Source organism: Alternaria infectoria (genome assembly GCF_024043175.1).
Source record: "Alternaria infectoria strain BMP 0036 chromosome Unknown scaffold_14, whole genome shotgun sequence".
NCBI classification, from domain to species: domain Eukaryota; kingdom Fungi; phylum Ascomycota; class Dothideomycetes; order Pleosporales; family Pleosporaceae; genus Alternaria; species Alternaria infectoria.
Window position 1 is genome coordinate 213,074 of NW_026250703.1, and position 19,228 is coordinate 232,301.

The 19,228-nt window shown below is 52.5% G+C and overlaps 4 protein-coding genes across 4 annotated transcripts; 3 read left to right on the forward strand and 1 right to left on the reverse strand.

Annotated features, from left to right (window-relative positions):
* Nucleotides 1-1,292: 1,292 nt before the first annotated feature.
* J4E92_007857 (uncharacterized protein) lies at nt 1,293-2,318 on the forward strand (the record flags this gene model as incomplete). Its single annotated transcript, XM_051499218.1, has 3 exons — nt 1,293-1,382; nt 1,433-1,491; nt 1,541-2,318. 3 exons carry the CDS (start codon nt 1,293-1,295, stop codon nt 2,316-2,318), a joined length of 927 nt encoding a protein of 308 aa, XP_051350467.1.
* A 1,655-nt stretch (nt 2,319-3,973) lies between these two features.
* Nucleotides 3,974-5,044, forward strand: J4E92_007858 (uncharacterized protein; the record flags this gene model as incomplete). The annotated part of the gene is made up of 1 exon (XM_051499219.1): nt 3,974-5,044. The coding sequence occupies one exon, from the start codon at nt 3,974-3,976 to the stop codon at nt 5,042-5,044; it is 1,071 nt and encodes a 356-aa protein (XP_051350468.1).
* Nucleotides 5,045-8,344: 3,300 nt separating this feature from the next.
* J4E92_007859 (uncharacterized protein) lies at nt 8,345-16,339 on the reverse strand (the record flags this gene model as incomplete). Its single annotated transcript, XM_051499220.1, has 3 exons — nt 8,345-13,578; nt 13,651-15,397; nt 15,464-16,339. 3 exons carry the CDS (start codon nt 16,337-16,339, stop codon nt 8,345-8,347), a joined length of 7,857 nt encoding a protein of 2,618 aa, XP_051350469.1.
* Nucleotides 16,340-16,858: 519 nt separating this feature from the next.
* Nucleotides 16,859-18,644, forward strand: J4E92_007860 (uncharacterized protein; the record flags this gene model as incomplete). The annotated part of the gene is made up of 2 exons (XM_051499221.1): nt 16,859-16,885; nt 16,950-18,644. The coding sequence occupies 2 exons, from the start codon at nt 16,859-16,861 to the stop codon at nt 18,642-18,644; spliced, it is 1,722 nt and encodes a 573-aa protein (XP_051350470.1).
* Between the last annotated feature and the right edge of the window lie 584 nt (nt 18,645-19,228).

Genomic DNA, 19,228 nt, shown 5'->3' on the forward strand with positions numbered 1-19,228 from the left:
TGGCGTGGTGGAGAGGCAAGGGCGCTGGAGTGTTTGGCGAATGGTGTTGGTATGGTTGGCCTGCCTGTGTCGGCGATCTGTGGTAAGCTGCTGGCACTGGCGTAGGTTCCCCTTGGTGCCCTGGCGGCTTTCTTTCTCCTCGCGAATGCTCCTCCCCATCATCGACGGACCGCCGCAGGACCGGATCGCGAAACATGACGGCAGCGCGTAGGGGCTTGTTAACGGCGGAGAGGCTGCTCCATGGGCCGCACGCAGCAGGCACTGGCGGTGGGGCGCGCAGGGAGCGCGGCGACGACAGCAGAGGGAATGCGCCGTGGGCGAGGGCTGCCGGCGATGGTCGTCGGGCAGTTGGCGATGTGGATGCGACGACGACGAGATGGAAGAGGGAAGATGGGATGGGGGCTGGTGTGGAGCTGCTTGAGCGCCGTCTAGATCACACACGAACGGTTGGCAAGTCAGCTTCTGCTTAGTGCGGCTGCGGCAACTCTGTCCTGGAGCAGCTCCGGGCGTGATGCAGAGCCGCGATGAGGTTTGATGGAGAGCCTGCGACGCCCTACAGACACGCAATATGTGACACGGCGGGCCGCGGACTGCGACGAGAATGTCTGGCATGACCGCATTACGCGTGGGGACCTTCATTGCGATGCTGCGACGCTGCTGGGCGTGCCTCTTAACAAAGCACCTGAACCCCATCTCTCGTAGGAGCATACACGCCCAGATGGGTGCATCGACCAATAATTGCGTGCATGCAAACGGCGCCATGCAGCGTGCAGCCGCTTCTCGTCTGTGCCGGTCTGCCTGAGTGTCCTCGATTCCGGCACTCTGCTGCTACTCGCTGCCGCCGCCTGAGCATTTCTTATTTCCCTTCTCAGCACCTACAACTCGTCGCTGCTCCGCGTGCCGGGTTGAGGCGTTGCCAGCTTCGGCTAATCTACCACGAGCCTCTGGACCACGGCGGACGTGCGCATCTCATTTCCTCGCCATCCGATGGCTGACTCTGTATACATTGCCATCTCCATCGAGTCTCTCGTGCACGCGACAATGCCAACACGCAGGCACAAAAGCGAGCAGGGCAGAATGTTGGGGCTGCAAACGCCCATTGGATGAAGCCTCACCACGACGGTGACGGAAGGCGCGACCATGCCGCGAAGACTCCATCCGCTCTAGCCCCTTCGGTCGTAGCGCGGCCCGAGCGTAGATCGCGCTAAAACTCTGGGCGGCATCAATTCTCGAACTTTTTTGCAGAGGCGCATCCACCCCGACGAGCGCAGCAACAACCGCCTGCAATCACCATGGCTTCCGTATACAAGACCCTGTCAGGCGCGGAGAAAGAGGAGAAGGAAACGGGAGTGCAGAGAAACAAGCAGCGTGTCCTTATTCTGGTACGATTCCACGCGCGGCGCAAACCGAGACCCATGCTGATGATTGTCAGAGTTCAAGAGGTGTTACTTTCCGTCACCGACATTTGCTACAGGACTTGTACTCGTTGATGTGAGTGGTTTGCGCGATCAGACAACTTCGTTTACTAATATCTTGAAAGGCCCCATAGCCGGAAAGAAGCCAAACTTGACACCAAGACCAAGCTTTACCAACTCAACGAACTAGCAGAACTCTACAACTGCAACAATGTCCTCTTCTTCGAAGCTCGTAAGGGCAAGGATCTTTACTGCTGGATGTCCAAGCCACCAAACGGTCCTACTGTAAAGATGCATCTGCAAAACTTGCACACCATGGAAGAGCTCAACTTCATTGGCAATTGCTTGAAAGGATCACGACCAGTTCTCTCTTTCGACGCCGCCTTCGACAAGCAGGCTCATCTCCGCGTGATCAAGGAGCTCTTCACCCAGATTTTCGGCGTCCCCAAGACGAGCCGAAAGGTCAAGCCTTTCGTAGACCACGTGATGGGTTTCACAGTCGCAGACGGCAAGATCTGGATCCGCGTGTTCCAAATCAACGAGAGCGAGACTAGCAAGAAGAAGCCTGCCGATGGCGAGGAGATGGACGTCGATGAGGCGCCTAAGAAGAAGAAGGGAAGCGAATTCGATGTCAACCTAGTCGAAATCGGTCCCCGTTTCGTCCTCACTCCCATTGTTATCCAGGAGTCCAGCTTCGGAGGTCCAATCATCTACGAAAACAAGGAGTTCGTTTCGCCCAACCAGATCCGTTCCGACTTGAGGAAATCAAAGGCCGGCAGGTTCAACAAGAGGACCGACGCGCAGAGGGATACTCTGCTCAAGCACCAGGACCTGGGATTGACATCGCACGGCGGTGTCAGGAAAGAGAAGGACCCGCTCAGCGACAACGTGCTGTTCGCGTAAAAATGTTTGCCATGTTTCGAGGGAAGGAAAAATGGCGTTTATGGAATGCATCGTCTTATTTAGATTGGCGTCGATTCTGGGATGGGCACAGGCCCGTATGTATGTATAGCGATATACCCAAAAGCTATCGTTTAATGGGTAGCTCATTGCGAGCGACCGTTAACCCAAGTACTCCTTATCCTCTGGTGATATCAGTGTGTCCTGTCGGCAGTCATGCTCTTCTCCAGGGCTTCTTTATACTCATCATCAACACCACTAACAACTGCCTGTCTGACTCCATATAAAGCCCTAAAAGGATCAAGCACTAGCTGTGTCTGCGCATAGTTACTCTCGTCCTGCACACGATGTACCCGTCCACTGGGAAACCTCACTCTACTAATCGCGCCATCTATAAGATGCACCTGCAGCCGATATAACTGTGGCGCCACAGCCAACAGATCAACCAGTTCCCGTACTTTGCTCTTTATGCCAGCCGGCAAACCTCTGCCCCCGCAATTATACTTTATCATCCCAGTGTAATCGTCCACAGACTCAACATTAACAACATAATTCCTAATCCGCAACAAGTTCCTCTGCGAGAAGTGATCCAAGAACGGATACGTCCGGTTCGGCGTAAGATTATTCGCCGTGCGCCATCGATACCGAAAGTTGATCGCGTCGAACGTCACGTCAATCACAAAGGTGTTGTCTCCATATAGCATGTCTGCAGCTTCTTCGTGGACGTGTCGCGACACGGCGAGGAGACTCGTGTGCCCGCGCCGCCAGACTGTGTCGTTGCCTGTCTCGCGCTCTGTGCGTGGTAGTGTGCGTTGCATGCGCCAGCCCCCGTCGCCGTTCTTCTGCCGCACAAAGGTCAGATTGTATTCGGACTTTGGGGGTGGGTCGGGAGGGTGCTGGAAACGCACTTCGAAGGTGGTGGTGTGGGGGAGGACGTGGCTGTAGATTAGGCGGCGGAGCTCGATTGGGAGGCGGAGGAGCGGGGATAGCTGGGAGGATGCGGTTTCTGTGGAGTGCTGCATTTTGCGCTCGTTATCCTGTGGCATTGGACTTGCAATGACATGTTGTGTAGCCATGCGTATCTTCGCGTGGCATGCCTGGCGCTGCTCATTGACGCCATCGGTGCTCTCCCGTCTCCACGCCGATTGGCCCCACAATCCGGGTTAGCCCCCTTGGCGGCATCCATCACGTCCACCGTCGTCACGACTGATGACTCCTTTCCCTCTCCTCAACCACTAACGATGACCTTCCATTCCAGAGACAGCTCGCCAGAGCTTGCATTGACTTGCACCATGTCTTTCCAGAATGTCGTCGCGTTTTCTACCTATAGCCCCAACGGAGGGGTCCGATTTGTTTGAACCACGCGATACGTGTCGGTGTAGAGGCGAGATAGCTACGCACCGATTAGATCGATAGATCGATATACGAGACTGAGGTCTACGGATAGTGAAGAGAGGAGGAGATTGATTCGAAATCCGCATCACTATCACAAGAGACAACTCAGCACCTAACGCGGGATTAAGACACGCGTAAAATTGAAAGATCATAGGTGAGTGCTATTCGTACACATTGTGCTGTGTGTTTTCCATCACGTGGATTCATTGCTGACTGGAGATTGAGCCACCAAATCGCTCCCCTACCCTACAACCACCTTCAAGATGCTGTTCGAAGATCTCGCGACGGAGCTTGTTGTGCAGGTCTTCCTATCATGCCGTTCAGTCAACGACGTGACAGCTCTATCTGCGACCTGCCGTCGATTCCGCAACATATATTCTTCCTCCCAGAAACTACCCATACTCGAGAAAGCCGCCGAAACGCAATTCGGTCCGCTAGAAGACCTCACTCAACTCCTGACCCACAACAAAAGCCAGCCTGCACATATCGTCCGCTCCGTTCCCTTCTCTCTCGCGCTGCTCAAGCAGATTGTGCAGCATGGGCGCACAGCTGAGAAGTGGTGCGACATCTACCCGTTCAAGAAGTGGAAGCACAACTTCGAAAGCCGGCGTCTCCTGACAACGGATGAGCGGTATCTCGTGAGACGAGCCATCTATAGAATATGGCTCTACTCCCGCGCCTTCCACAACAGCGACCACCCACGCGAAGCCCGCGCATCCCGCCTCGTCCTACTCAAGCGCGCAGCCCTCCTCCACAACTGGAGCACCTGGGAACTCGCCGAGATCGCCGACGTCCACGCCGTCATCCGCGAAGTCGTCCAAAGCAACGTCTGCCCCTCCAACGGCACCATCGCCCGAAAGTTCAAAAAGCGACACCCGGGCAACGAGCACTCCCTCCTCTTCAACATCCACCTCAACTACCCACCCACCGCCCCGCAAGCCTTCAACCCTTTCACGCCAAACCCCCTCTCCACCCACTTCAACAACACACCCACATACACCTCCCGCTACGCCGCGTCCAAATACTCGCTCCATCCGTCCCACGAAGTAGGCGCGGAAGGCTGGGGCGATGATATCCCACATTACTACGTTATCGAGGACTATATGAAGCTTGATCCGGCTCAGATACTTTACTTGAAGGAACATGCGCCGCTGAAGGGCATGGTGGAGGGGTACGTGAGGAGCTTGTGTCCCGAATATGATTGGTTCACGAATAATGGGGAGACGTGGGTTGCGACGTTGGAGTTTGTGCTCGGGGAGAGGGGGGAGGATGTGGGCGATTTTATGGGGGCTATTGCGGAGGGGGAGGCGGGTGTTGCTGTTTGTGGGGAGTGATGCGCAGAGCTAGCATGCGAGACATGATAAGAAATACTCGAAGGGAGAAAGATTTCATTGCTGCCTACAAACCCGATTTGTGCTTACAATGAAAATGCAGTTTGGTGACCACCTCACCCTTACCAGACTGCTCAAAAACCCAAACTCAGTCGCTTTCGCCTAACATAGCTGCGCACTCTCGATGACCGCGACTGCTTGGGCTTTTCCAACGATTCCGCTGGCGATAACCCTGGTGAACTTGCGGATACCCCTAGCAGCAGTTCGTTTGGGGGCTCTCCAGGCTTGGGACTGCCTTTGGGCACTGCTGGCTCATTCGCTATCGATGGCTCTTTGACTGCGGGTAGCTGTTGGGTCATGGACGGCACTTCGGCTGTTGATCGCGTATCAACTGCGGGCGGCGTCTCCATTGCCGGTGACGTCCCTACTACTGATGACGCACGCACGATTGATGAGGCCCGTATTGCTGGTGACGTTCGTGGTGTTGGTGACGTACGCGATGCTGGTGTCGTTCGTGCTGCTGATAGCGCTTCGCTGTTCTGTCGTGCTCCAGTTCTCGACGATTCTCCCGCCTTCGAAGACATATGTGGTCTCAGAGTTCCTTTAACGACCTGAGGCTTCCATGAAACGCTATCGCTGAGCAGTAGCTGAACCGTCGAACCAGGCTGCACATTCTCCGACCAATACCTTGGTACGATGTAGTGTCCGTCGGAACCCTTCAGCTGGAACTCCCCTTCGCTGAACACTTCAGGCAGAGACATGGGCTCGCCGTCAGCGCGATATATGACGAGCTTGGAAGAGTTCAACGATAGCAAAAACGATCTTGCGTCCTGATTTTGTGAGCAAAGATTACGAGCAGTATCATGATCAAACTTACATTCCATTCTTGAACCGCATCATAGGAAGCTGTGTAGGTCTTGCCGTCGAAGTTTTTGAAAGTCACTCGTTTTTTGGCGCCAGGAACAATCGATGCTGCTCCAGGATCAAACGATGCTGCTTTGCGAGCTTCAGTGTCACGTGAAATCTCGAAAGATTCTGGTGTAGATTTGATAACGAAAGCTGCAGTCATATGGCTGGGGAAACTCACTTCCCCATGCGGAGTCTTCAAACGAAACACAGTAGAGTCTTCTGCAGTAGTATTCGGAAGTGGTTCAACATGTGAGATGGAGTTTGGCGACGGGTCGGGCGATGTCGTATCAGAGGCCATTCGAAGCTCATCTTCTGCATACTGGAGTACCTTGCACGTTACGACTCTCAGTTCCCTCAACACGTCTTGCTCTGTGTCGTAAGACTCTTGATTCAACGTCTGATTGATTGCCTCATCGATTTTCTGGTCCAAATCGACAGTGTCGTGTGTATTTTGATGTGCAAAAGCTTTGGCTGACTCCTCTTCTTCCAAGTTGACTTTTATCAGCGCTTGAGATGTTCCAGTAACGCGTGCGGTGCTAATTGGATCATCGTGTTTCCGATGAGGTTCTTCATCGAGATCGGAGATTGGAGGAGTGAATTCGGGCTGCATGGTAGTTTGTCGAGGGACATGATCTTGTGGTGGAAGATCCATACAGTCCGCTGAAGGACCGTCCACGATGGCTGCTCTTATATCTGATGTTTGGAGTGAATGCACTCTTGGTTGTGGGGAACCGCCAAGTTCCAGTCGCTTCGGATCATGGAGTGATCTGAGCAATTCCTGCATACACTGGACAACTTGTTCTTTGATACTAAATACTCAATTAGTATGCCAACCGGACTTGGATTTGATTACTCACTAAGGGTCATTGTTGGGTCTGTCCTTCAATTTGATTGTCGTAAGAGCTCCATTGAGCGTGCTCATGAGGGTTTGTAACGATCCATGATAGCGTATTAATTTGCCTTGTCCAGACAAAAACCATTGGAGCCGATGGGAAATGTGTACCAATTTTGCTGGACTATCGCTGTATGATACTAACAATGGGTTCATCTTCGTTATCAGCTTTTTGGTAGGGTCCAGCACACGCTCGGCCACGTCCAGAATATCCATTGTCAGATGCTCCGCTTTGGTCCAGGAGTGGCTGGCATTTCTTTTTAGTATCTCTTGAACTGTATCCACTAATCCCGAGAAGAGACGAATGTCGTCTGCGTACATGCGCACTGCTTGTCCCGCTGAGCCAAGACCATCGGCGAGTGTGTTGAGCCACTTGGCGATAGTAAGACCAGCTCCAACAATAGTCAGAGCACTGGCAATGACACCGACCTCAGCCATCTTGTTCTAGGCTTTGGATGAGGGCGAAGAGGCTCTGGAGTTGGCTCAACGAGGCTGAGAAGCACGTGAAGGATTTTGGAGAACCTGAAGTTTGTGTATATAGAGAGATGAAAGTTCGATGATCGTTCGTTTGCACGCGCAGCGGCACATATGTCTTACAAATGACGTTCATGAAGCAACAAGGCTATTAAGTAATTCCTTGACATGGTGGCTATGCTACCTGCTGCGCTCGCGCTGATGCGTCTGATGCTGCGGTCAAGGCAGCCTGCCAGCAAGGCTATGACGGATAAGCTCTTTTGAGACCCCGGTCATTCGAAACTTAAAAATGTTGCATCACCTTGATGTTTTCAAAATACGGCAGCGATTGAGAAGCAGCCTAATTTCGTCGGGCCGTAGAAAGCCTATGACATCGTCCATACCAGAGTAAGGTGACTGTTCTTGTAGCGCAGTTGACCATTGCGAGAGGGCGTTCAAGGATCCTTTTGGTATATTTCCATGAGAGTACAACTATTCTGTGACCTCATAGTGCGCAGGCTGTTGATCACCTATGCGCTGGCAGCTTCAGCTTTCATGGTAGCACGAGGGCGGAGGCTATGGCAAAGTGGCTGCTGCTCAACCAAATCACGACACGCCAAAGTCACCAGGATCACACTCAGCCTTCCTCTGCAACTGCGTCCCGGTCAGCGCAGCATCATCTTGATGGCCTCCGATAGCTGATTCAGTATACCAGCAGATGCATAGCCCGGACAGTGGTCAATCGCGCTTACGTTGCCGGAAAAGCTCCAGCGATTGAGCCACTGCGTAGCTGCGCTGCGTAAATCACCATTGCCTTGGCCTATGTCAAGGTGCAGTGACACAAAATCCTGGGCGCATCGGGTTGCACAGCGTATCGGTACATCGTCGATGATCGCTCTTACTTCCCGTGAGAAAAGCGAAAAGGCGGAAGCATAGCGTGCGCACGGTTCACGCGAGCGGAAGGTCTTCATCCTCTAGGATTCCAATTCTTTCCTAGATATGCCTCTATCAAACGGAGTAGCCATTCCATCGTTTCCCCTGACGTCCAATCACGTCCGAGCTACCTCTTCGTCCACAAAGTCCTCTTCCTGTCCATCGTAGTCCTCCAGTTCGTCGTCAATGTCGTTCTTCTTTGCCTTGCTCGGCTCCTTGTGTCTCCTTTCCCTTGCACTCTTCATTCGTCTCAACCTATTCGCTGTGCCTGATTCCATGTCTTCTCTGATGTCATCCGCTAGTGCTTTGTTGGACTTGGTCTGTCTCCTCTCTTTTGCGCCTCTGCCGTCTCTCCAACTGTCCATGCAATGAGCGCACAGCTCATCCTTCTTATTGACAAAGTCGTAAATTGAAGGATGACCTTTCTTTTGCCAGTTCGGGCATGGATACTTGTTGTAGCCACCACCACCAGAACGCGGCAAGCCATCTGACTTTGCGATGGGAGAGTGGGGTGGGGGATCCATGCGAGTCGATCGTGGACGAAAATGTCGAGTTGAGATTGCCGCAGCCCAAGTCGAATTATCCCCCGTATTATGCACCAACCCATCGGATCTCAACTGTTTGAGTATTGGTTGAAGCTCAGCGACTGGGGTATCGAACTTGGATGCGAGATCCGAAATGTTTTCGCTCACTCCAGACAAGCTTCTCAGGTAAGATAAAGCACGGTCGGCTAGGTTGTTTGATGTGTCCTCATTCCGGTTGGAATCACCACGATTTTCAGCAATAGCGTTGGCCTCATCTGACGTGGGCTGCTCCATGGACTTGAGGGACTCCGTAGCAAGTTGTTGAGAAGCGAGAGCGTTTCGTGCATCTGCCTCTTTTGCTGACTGCTCCAAGGCTAGGTTGCCATTTTTGACAAGAAGTAGGTAATGGTTCTTAACCATAGTAGGTGTCTTTGTGCCTATGTGGCTCGCCAATGCTGCCCAGTCCGTACCAAAATGTGCAACATTGATTTCGAAGTCCTCTACCTCGGAGGCACGCCAATAGCTAGATGAATGGAACGTCTCGCCAGGAGTCGATCCAGTAGCAAGTAGCGCGATGTCTTGTTCTGCGCTTGCTGCTTGCTGCTGTAAATAGTGTGCTCTCATCCTACTCCTGCCCATACCGGTGAGACCCCAGATCTGTCCGCTAGCCTCACTATAGACGAGTCCGTTGGCTGCTAGATCACGGAGCGCAGGCCACAATTCATCAGCGGTAGTCAGAAGCTCACCGATCATGGTAAGAAACTGGTGTTTGCCGCCCACACGATCCATGCATAGCAAAATCCGATCTGTTAGATCATCTTTTGGCTTCTTCGGTCGTTCTTCTGGGCTAGACCGAAGATCCCAGGATATAGGTTCTGAGATAACCCATGTCTCATCATCAGCAGTGTTGTGAACTTTTCCTTCGGCAGCTAGCCTTCGCAAAGCAGAAACGATGGAACTAGGGCGCCAGGACCAGAGGTCAGAAACGATCTTCTCGATGTTCTGGCCTATGTACGAGCCAGGTCGGTTCTTAAAATCATCATCAAGGTAAGCAAGGATCTGTGTGTCTAGAGGAAGCTCCCCTGACTCTGGCTCCAAATCGGTTGAAGCACTGCCCGAATTGAATGTAGGGTCTGCGTGCGCGACGTGCTTTGGATCTGTGTCTTCGCCGGTGCGGTGTTTGTCATCTACCTGATCTTTGATGTCGCGCAGCCTTTGGTTCCATTCAGGATAATACAACGCATCGAGAGCTTCTCCAGTGTCCTCAGGTTGTGCAACTGGTGCAATGAGCGGTGTCGGAAAGCGTCTCTCCAAGCCTCTGAGCACTGTACTCCCCCAATCGCCAGACCGGCTGTTACGATCTGTACTTCCCCAACCGCCAAAGATGCTATTACGATCGATAGCCTGTTGAAGCATATCAAAAACTGCATCCGCATCAGACCTTTCGTTGCTGTGAAAGTACCACGGGCCCCTCCCTTCGTATCCTTCCTCTTCGTTAGTTCCATAATGCCACACGCGCAAGCATGTTGTGTTCGAGTAGTCGAATATGCCGCGATCAGTGCCACGTGTCAAGTCCGAACTAGTATGTTTGAGATCTATCGTGGCGAATGGTTGGTCTAAACGACCATTCTTCTCAAACTCCACGATGAGTTTGCTCTTGTAGACATATAGGATGGAATCCGTCCAGTTTGGAGTGTTGGGTGGTTCGAGAACCTTGACACGAATGACAGCACGCGGCCCCGCATCTGGTGCGACAACATTCGCATCTTCTGCTTCCGAAAAGGGGGCCGCCTTGTCATCTTTCTGAACTTGGTCGTCGAGCTTCGCAGCACTGGGCTTGTTGGCGTCAGCAGATGGGTCTTCAAGGACATCTCGTCCGCTTTTCGAGGCAATCGTCGCTTTCGGGTCCGTTGTCTGCTCAACCTCCGCTGTCATCTTCTTCTCCCGCTCCTGGCTACCGCGATCGATAGCTCGTTTGAAAAGTTCGAGAAGCGCATTAGAATCAACAACGTCAGAGCTACGGAAATGCCATGTTTCTCCCTGGTCTGGTCCTCGCGGTACTGTCCACAAGGACACAATGTTGCCTTTGCCGCCGTCCACGTTTGTGATGGTATCGGTGAGATCTATGGACGCATACGGCGTATGTCCAGTAGATTCTCCGTATGGCTCAGGATCATAATCCCCAGAGTACATCTCGATCTTGCTCCTGAAGACTCGAACCCATGAGTAGAACCAGTCTCCAGTATCGGTGCGTGGGGACACAATTTCCACTCGGACTACCGCGGGCTGCTCTGTAGCCTGCACAATATTGTCTGGGTCGTTCGGTACCGAAGGGCGTTCCCATACAGGTGTGACAGGGTCCGCCGTGTCGGGCTTTTCGGCTGGAGCAGATGCATTCTCCGACATATAACGTCCGCCTTTCGCAACGGTGGAAAGTAACAGCCAGGAGCTAGGCAATTTTTCGACCGGCATCTCCAAATGTTCTCTTGAACCCTGCTCGTGCGCTTTGCTATACACAAGCGCATTTTCAGACATCTCCATTCTTTGTAGAACTGCTTTGGCGAAATGGAAGCCGGGTTCGCAGAGTTTGTGAACATCTTCAAAGACACCGTCTTTGCACACTTCGCAAATTTCGACATGTAGTTCGAAGTCCATCAAAGCTTTGGCCTCGTCGTCCTTCCAAGCCCGCGACTTTACTGGTTGCTTGCCAAATCGGACACGGTGGGAGGTATCTTCTCCAGCGATAGATGAAGAAGGCTCATCTGTGGTATCAGGAAACAACGAAGAAGAGCTTCCCTCGACCTGCGCAGGCTGTTCCGCCAAGATAGTAGGCGACGTATTGCCCTTCGTTGGCGGAAAGTAGACCGGCAAAAGGCTCTTGTAGACGAACTCGTCATTGGAAGAAAAGACAACGAATATGATCTTATCAAGCCCATTACCAGGCTCAGCAGATTCCAGAAAGCGTTTCACTTCCTCCATCGCCAACGACGCGCAGTCGCGCCGCGGGTAGTTCCGCATGCCGGTTCCAATACTCGGTATCGCAATGGAAGTCGCCCTCATGAGCACAGCATCGTGCAGGATTGCCCGGTAGATGTACCTCAAGATGTTCTTGGTATCGCTCCTAAACACTCCAGGCGGAACGACGTGGAGAATGTGTTTGGCTGGGAGAAGGTATCCGGCAGTCGCTTTGACGTCGCCTTCTTCACATTTGCCAAAGGTTGAGACTTCCGAGCGCAAATCATCTCCTCCTTTCTTGAAGATGCTACGATCTAGAGTACCCATGCCGGAGAAGCTTGGGTCGGTTGAGTTTACCACGATATCGACCTCCAGTCTCGTGATGTCCTCTCTCAGTAGGCACACAGTGTGGTTGAATAGAGTGGAGGGTTTCGCCATTGTAGGCTTCTCTTCCAGTTGGCCCAGTATGTAGAGCCTCGCTACGGGGGGTATTTGATGGATTTGGATGAGTCCGCGAATTTTGGGGGTAGGCCGTTCAGCCTCACGCACGTACAGTACCTCATCCAGATGATCGCGGATACCTTCGGCATCTTGGCCCTTCTGCTTGACACCATAGGTCTCCAGGATCTGACGTGCTCGTCCCATCGCATCTGGTTCTGCTTTGCCAAGTATCAGGACCTCCTCTAAGCTATTGGCGAAGATCCAGCTGTAGTCAAAGACACTCGTAAGCTCGAATCCATGCTTGGCTCGTATATCGGTGTTGGCTTCGGTCCAGATAGACTGCGTATTCCCAGCGCGGCCCTGTTTACGTGCTCGCTCGGCCATATCCATAATGTCAGCACATGCCGTAAGAATGACGGAGCATAGTAAGTTGAGGTCGCCCAGACTGCGCTTGAGCTCCTTCGGCCCTAAGAGGTGTTTGCGGATCGAACTTAGCGTAGAGTCGATCCTACGCATGTCGTGAGCACAGACCGTACTTTGCGTGCCAAAGTCGTAGGTAACGGTGATTGCAGTCAATGCATTTTGAAGTTGCGTACGGGCCTCTAGTACCTGAGCTGCCAGCGCAGCACGATTCGCGGACCAGTCTGAACTTCTCGCTCTGTCCAGATCTCCATGCGTGGGTGGGAAGAATACCGGTAAGAAGTCGGTATACGCCTTCTCATCGACTGCTGCCCGTACGCAGAAGATGATTCGCTCAGGTCGATGTGTAGGATGTGAATCCAAGTATTCCCTGATCTCTTGCAGCGCTATACGTGCAGCGACACGTGCAGGAAACATGCAACCCCCAGTACCCAGGCAAGGAAAAGCGATTGTTTTGAACTCGTAGTTAGCCGCCATTATCATGGCACTCCGATAGCACTCGGAAAGAACGTTGAATTGGCCTACTCCTTTGCGGCCTGTATATCCTGGTGCAGCTGCATGAATCACCCATGAGCTTGGAAGATTGTGGCCGTGTGTGAGCTCGACCTGGCCCACTTTGACCTTGGCTTTTGATCTCGCCTCTTCTCTGAGACCTGAACCGCCGGCTTTGTAGATAGCGTGATGCAGAGAATCTGGATCAGGATTGGCTTGGAAGTTACCTGAAGCATTGCTGACGATGGCATCTACCCTCAATCTCGTTAGGTCGTAATGACAGAACGAGATCATCTGATTGTAAGCATCGTTTGGCGCAAAGCTCTGATCGCGCTGCAACAGCCGCCTGGACTGATAAAGCGAGCGTAACGTAGGGATTTCGACAGTCGTGATGATTGGTTGTTTGCTTGATTCTTCAACTTCTTCGTCATACGTGTCAGACCCGAATGGAAGAATCTCGGCTTCTTCCGTGGTCTGTGTATCCACTGTTGGCTGGCGGACGAAGGAGCCGTCCTTCTCTACAGCGAAAGTTTGTCAGTATGCCGTTTACATTGCAAGCTTTCGTGAATCTCATCTAGACATTGACTTACTGCTCGTGCCAGCAGTTCTGGTGAATGTCCACTTGCTTTTGTTCTTTTTACTCTTGAACACAACGTTGGGAAATCGCTGAGCGTCAAACAGCGCAGTTGCTTGTTCGCCCACCACATCATCGGCGAACGTGACAAGGCCAGTCCATGAGCCGTAGCCGCGATAAAATCGTACCGATAGAACTCCTGGTAACGATGAGACGTGTTGTCTAAACGCCTCCCGTTCTTCCAGATGTTTCTGGTGCTCGGGCAATATGTTTTCATCAGGCTGTTCATTGTCGGTTTGCTCATCTTCCAAGTCGTCCAGGTCGTCCAGGTTGTCTAGGTCGTCCACTTGGTTCGAGATCCTCGCCATCCGGTTGTTGCTCTCGTCGGGAAGTTGCTGCAGCATCTCTGCGGACAGCAGACCTCGGCTGGTCTCGGTTAGTTGGAGTGACTGCTTAGACATCTCTTCACAAAGTTGCTGCACCCGAGACTCGAGTGCGGTGATTTTGTACTCTTTGCCAAAGGCTTTCCGGAACAGCGCTTGAATCTCCTCCCAAGGCATGCGATCTTTGGCACTGAGTTGCAGTAGCAGGCGGTCTTCCCCACTGATTCCAGACGCAAGATACTGCTCAAGAATCTGTTCCTTTACTCGCTTTATACGCATCTGGAGTGCGGGTATTCGGTTTCGGTAATCAGTGCCAAAGACTTCTGAGAAGCGCACTGCGATGTCCTTCCACGGCATGTGCTCTTTATCTTTGAGTTGTAGCAGCAGTCGGTCTTTCTCACTGAACTCAAACTCAAGAGATTGCTTGTTTGCCCGATCCACCAATTGCTTACGGCGCCTCTGCATTGTTGGTATATCGTACTGCCTGCTGAAGGCTTCCTGGAAGCGCGCTGCGATCTCCTTCCATGGCATGTTCTCATCCCTGAACTGCATCAGTAGGCGGTCTTCCTCATCGAGCTCCGTCTCAACAGACTGCTCAGTTTCCAGATCTCGGCTGAGTGCGACCATCTCGTTGCTTGAACCGGTACTTATCGACTCGGGTAAGGATTGAGAATTGGAGCTCCCACGGCTTGCCACACTGCTTGCACCGTCTTCGTCGTCTTCTCTACCATGAGGCAGTGCAAAAGTAGCAAGGCGCTCCAAATGGTTAGCAATGTGGCTCTGCAAGTCGCCCAAACCTTCAGTGACCGTAGGCACAAAACATATCGGGCACTTCTCCCGCGAGTCCACGGCTATAGTCTCTCCGATCTTGGCCATGATAGCTATCTGGTCGTCGGGGAAGCTGCCGATATGGTCCTGCCGAAGGTGATTCTCAAGACCAGCTTGGGTGTTGTATAAGGCGTTCACATGTTCTGGGCAGCGCCATAGCTTGCGATGAGTCGCTTCGTGTTCCGCCCACTCTCGACGACTACGGAAGAGCAGTTCGGAACTCTCGCAGTCCCGGTGTGTACAAATATACGGCTGTAGGTCTTGTAGCAGATGAGTCTTCCAAGCTCGGCCTTTGCCATATCGTGCAGGGCAGACGATCCAACAGTATGGGCACTCGAAGTCCTTGTCGCAGGTAGCAGCCTTTGGAGGGGGTGGTAGATCGATCCCTTTTCCATCTAAATCTTTCACGGTGACTGCGTAGCTCGTCACGGATTTGGTGTCCACGATATCGTCTAGAGATTGATGATGATGCGTCGCCTCCGTACCAGACAGCAAGGTTTTCCCAGTCTTTTGACTCGGGGTCGGCTTTGGGGTATTGATTGTTGGCATAGGCTTAGACCGAAGTTAGATCAGGTTCGAAATAGTGCGTTAGGAGACAGCTAATGGAACAGTACGTACTGGGTGAGCTTCAAGAGTGTCATGACGCATCGGAGCTGGCGCTTCATTCGCTGTAGGTTTGCCAGCATCTGCTATGTCTTCGGAATCTGCGGAAGCGCCCAACTTATCACGATCTATCATAGTCAGACTGTGCAAGATGCAGCAATATTCCTTGTCGAACTTACGACGCTTCCAATACTTGAAATGCCGCCTACGCAGTGTAATAGAAGAGCTCAACCGCTCAGTCAAGAAGTCCTCATCTTCCTCATTCTGTGCAGGATGCGTCTTCCGTAGCTGCGAGAGTAGCTCTCGAACATGCTTTCGATCCAGTTCAGCGTACACACCGAGGATATCCACACCAGTCTCTGGATCCACTGGCGTGTAGGCAGAGGCTTTGAGCGATCTTGAGCGTACTGTCGGTGTCCTGATGCGGACGCTGAGCTTGTAGAGGTTGTCGATGATATCCACGATTTCTTCATATCTCATCCGCAACTCGCTTCTAGGTTCGTCGCTGTCAGAGTCGTGTTCCTCTTCCTCGCTGGACGAGCCACGGTCGCTATCATCGTCAGAACCCTCCGATGGCGTTTGCTGTTCATAAGGCAGGCGCGCCTCAGAAACGATAGCATATGTTTCATTCAGATTCTGCTCAAGCTCATTCAGTAGTCTGAGGGCACTACTGAATAAGACCGGGGAGCCGCGCAGCCTGTAGTCGAGCGAGCTGTGGCCTTTCTGCAACGCTCCCAGATTGCCAGCCCACACTCTGAATCTTCCGACCTCATCGTCGAGTGTTTCGCTTTCAATCCATTGTGACCACTTCCCGTTGCTTGCGTCAAGAGCTTCGGTCAGTATCTGGAAAGCGCGTACATTGGAAGCTGTCGCAAGCCTGAGAGTCGACATTATGGGCGCTCGGCATGTCGGAGCAGGCGCAAGCGAGGGGAGCCTTGAAGTGCGGCGGCGATCGCACGACCCCAACGCTGGAGTGGTTGTTGATGCGCTGAGCTACTGGTAGCCCAAACCAACTGAGTCGTTGATGCCGACGAAATGACAGCAGGCAGATGCTCTTGTTACTATAACCTCGACTGCAATGGGATGATAGGCGGTTAGTCAGCACTCGTGTTGTCAGCGTGCAGCCTGAAGGCTGCGATGCTAGGATCTTTCAGGATAGTGGGGGCGCAGTTCAGGCGCCTCGCGGGCAGTGTTACCTTCTGCTGTCGTAAACTCCTGTTGCTCGCGAAATGAGTAACTCATGTCTCCTCTGCCTTATCGCTCGCAACGCAGTCATTATGCTTTAGCTGGGAGCCGTGTTCTTCGCGTGATTGCCTGACAGCCCCGAACCCCGCTCGGCCCTCGCTCCTTCCCTCGCCAACCAATGACGCGCGACATCGCCATTGATTCGAAGAATAGGCAATCGCGACAATGAGCGGCATTGAGGTTGCTGGCCTCGTACTTGGCGCTTTGCCGTTAATTATACAGGGTGAATTTCGTCCTTGAAGCGAGTAATGCGTAGCAACAACGGGCTGACCGCGTGCTAGCGATAACGTCCTACAAAGAAGGACTCGATCCTGTCAAGGGCTTCTGGAAATGGGATAAGGAACTGCCCAAACTCATCAGAAAGCTTGGAGCTCAGCATGACCAATTCAATCAAACCATCCAGATCCTCTTCGGATCCATTACGACGGACGCCGAATGGCTGAAGATGACAGCTGATCCCAGGGCTTCGCTGGAGCTATGGAAGAGCAAGGAAACGGCGCTTCAGGAGAAGCTCCAAAACACGTACAAATCCTACCAGAACACCATGGCGGAGATCGAGAGGATTATGACTAAGATTGCAAACAAATTGGATCTGGACAAAGCGGCTGAGCTTACCCGGAATGATCTGGAGGCCATTCTTGCCGCACATCCTAAGAAGGCTGATGACACATTCGAATTCGGCAAGCGCGTAAAGTTCGCCATGAACAAAAAGAGCGTCAAAGGGCTTCTCGATGAGCTTGACGAGTGCAATCGACAGCTAGAAAGATTCACGGAAAAGAGCGAAAAGATCGAGACGTTTCACAAAGCTACCAAGCCGTCGTATGCCACGCGCTTACAGAAGTTACAACGATATGCCAAGATCCTACATGAGTCGCTCAACTTGTGCTGGTCTTGCGCCTGCAAGTCTTCTCATACGGCGAGCCTGCAGCTTGAGCCCCGCGAGAGCGTATTCGCGTCAAGACATCACAAAATGTACAATTTGGCGAAAACAAGTTTCAACGTTTCTTTCTCGACCATCTCGTCCGATAGTCATGGATCGCCCTGGTCGTTCCAAGCTGCTGAATTCCATGTGGACGACGAAGAAGAGGAAGGCTGTCTCACACCGATGCCTTCTCCCAAACCCAGGGTAACAAAGAGCGTCAGCTTCGGCTCGCTTCCTCCATACGCAGTCTTAGATCCCGCAACAGGTTCCTTACCCTCTTACGAAGAAGTCAGCGACTTATGTGCATCGATCCAGCAACTACACAAGACGTCTTCGACTATCGGCTTCTCATTGAACAGCAAGAGCAAACTACGAGGCGCCTACTCAGTTGACAGCGCAGACGCATACATTCCCAGTACAGAACTGATATCGCTCGAGACCCTCCTGGAGCGCCCGCCAATAGTAAACGGAAGGAAGTCTAAGCTGAGCAAGAGGCAGAGGCATAGCTTAGCCTTGACCTTGGCGTCTAGCATACTCTATCTCAACTCAACACCATGGCTTGCCAGCAAATGGACGGCCAAAGACATTTTCTTTCACCAAACGTCAGATCCTACTCGCCCTATCGATGTCACCCGTCCATATCTCGCCCCAAGCCTGTTCGATACTCCAAAAGACGGAGAGAAGAAACCAAAGCCAATGACTTTCGAGAACAACATACTACTTGCTTTAGCTGTAGCATTGCTCGAGCTTTATTTCGGCATTACCGCTGAGAAATACCAGAAATCTGAGATCGATGACGGAGTCGTCAACTCACCAGTGCCAGAAGAGTGGAAACTGCTTACGTTAGTGCACACTTGGTCGCGCAAAGAGGCTGAGGAAATGTCTGCTGCATTCCAGAGTGCTATCGCTTATTGCAGCAGTCCCATGGCTAGCTTACAGAATGCCGACTGCCTTCAAGCTGCAGTTGAGAATATTGTGCTACCGCTGCAGGAGGAGCTCAATCAGTTTTTGGGCAAGACATTGGGTTAGCGCAACGGTCTGACTATACGAGCAGAGCGGTTCCACACAGCATCGACATCAAGGATCTTATCCATGATGCCGGCACTCACCCAAATATCAGCATAACGCATTTCTAGAATTGAGCAAAGCGATGCGAAAAGGCGCCAGAAGCAGCCGGAGCCGCGCCTCCCAACTACATGCCGGGTCGGGACGAAGGTCGCTTACCCAACGCGCATCAGCTCGTATCCGACCCACGCGGCGGGCAATACGACTCTGGGGTAGATCAGGCCAACTAGTGCGGCAAATCCCCGAAGCCAAACTGAACGTCGCAGGTCGAGCAGCGAGGTCAGAGGTTGCGATGGAGGAAGAACAGTGTATCCACAATAGCCACATCGATTACCATGCGATGTGGCGAGAGAGGGCGGGGCCTAAAAATAGGAGTATGAGCAAACAGCCTCACAAGACCCCCGCACCCCGCTGCTGCTCACGGCGAATTTCGCACAAACGCATGTTCCCGGTTGCGCGGCAAGAATGTGATTCGAAGGGGTGTCATACGAAGCTTTACTAGTGGAGGAGATGGTACTTGGCGGGGTACAAAGTTCAAGGACGGGCTC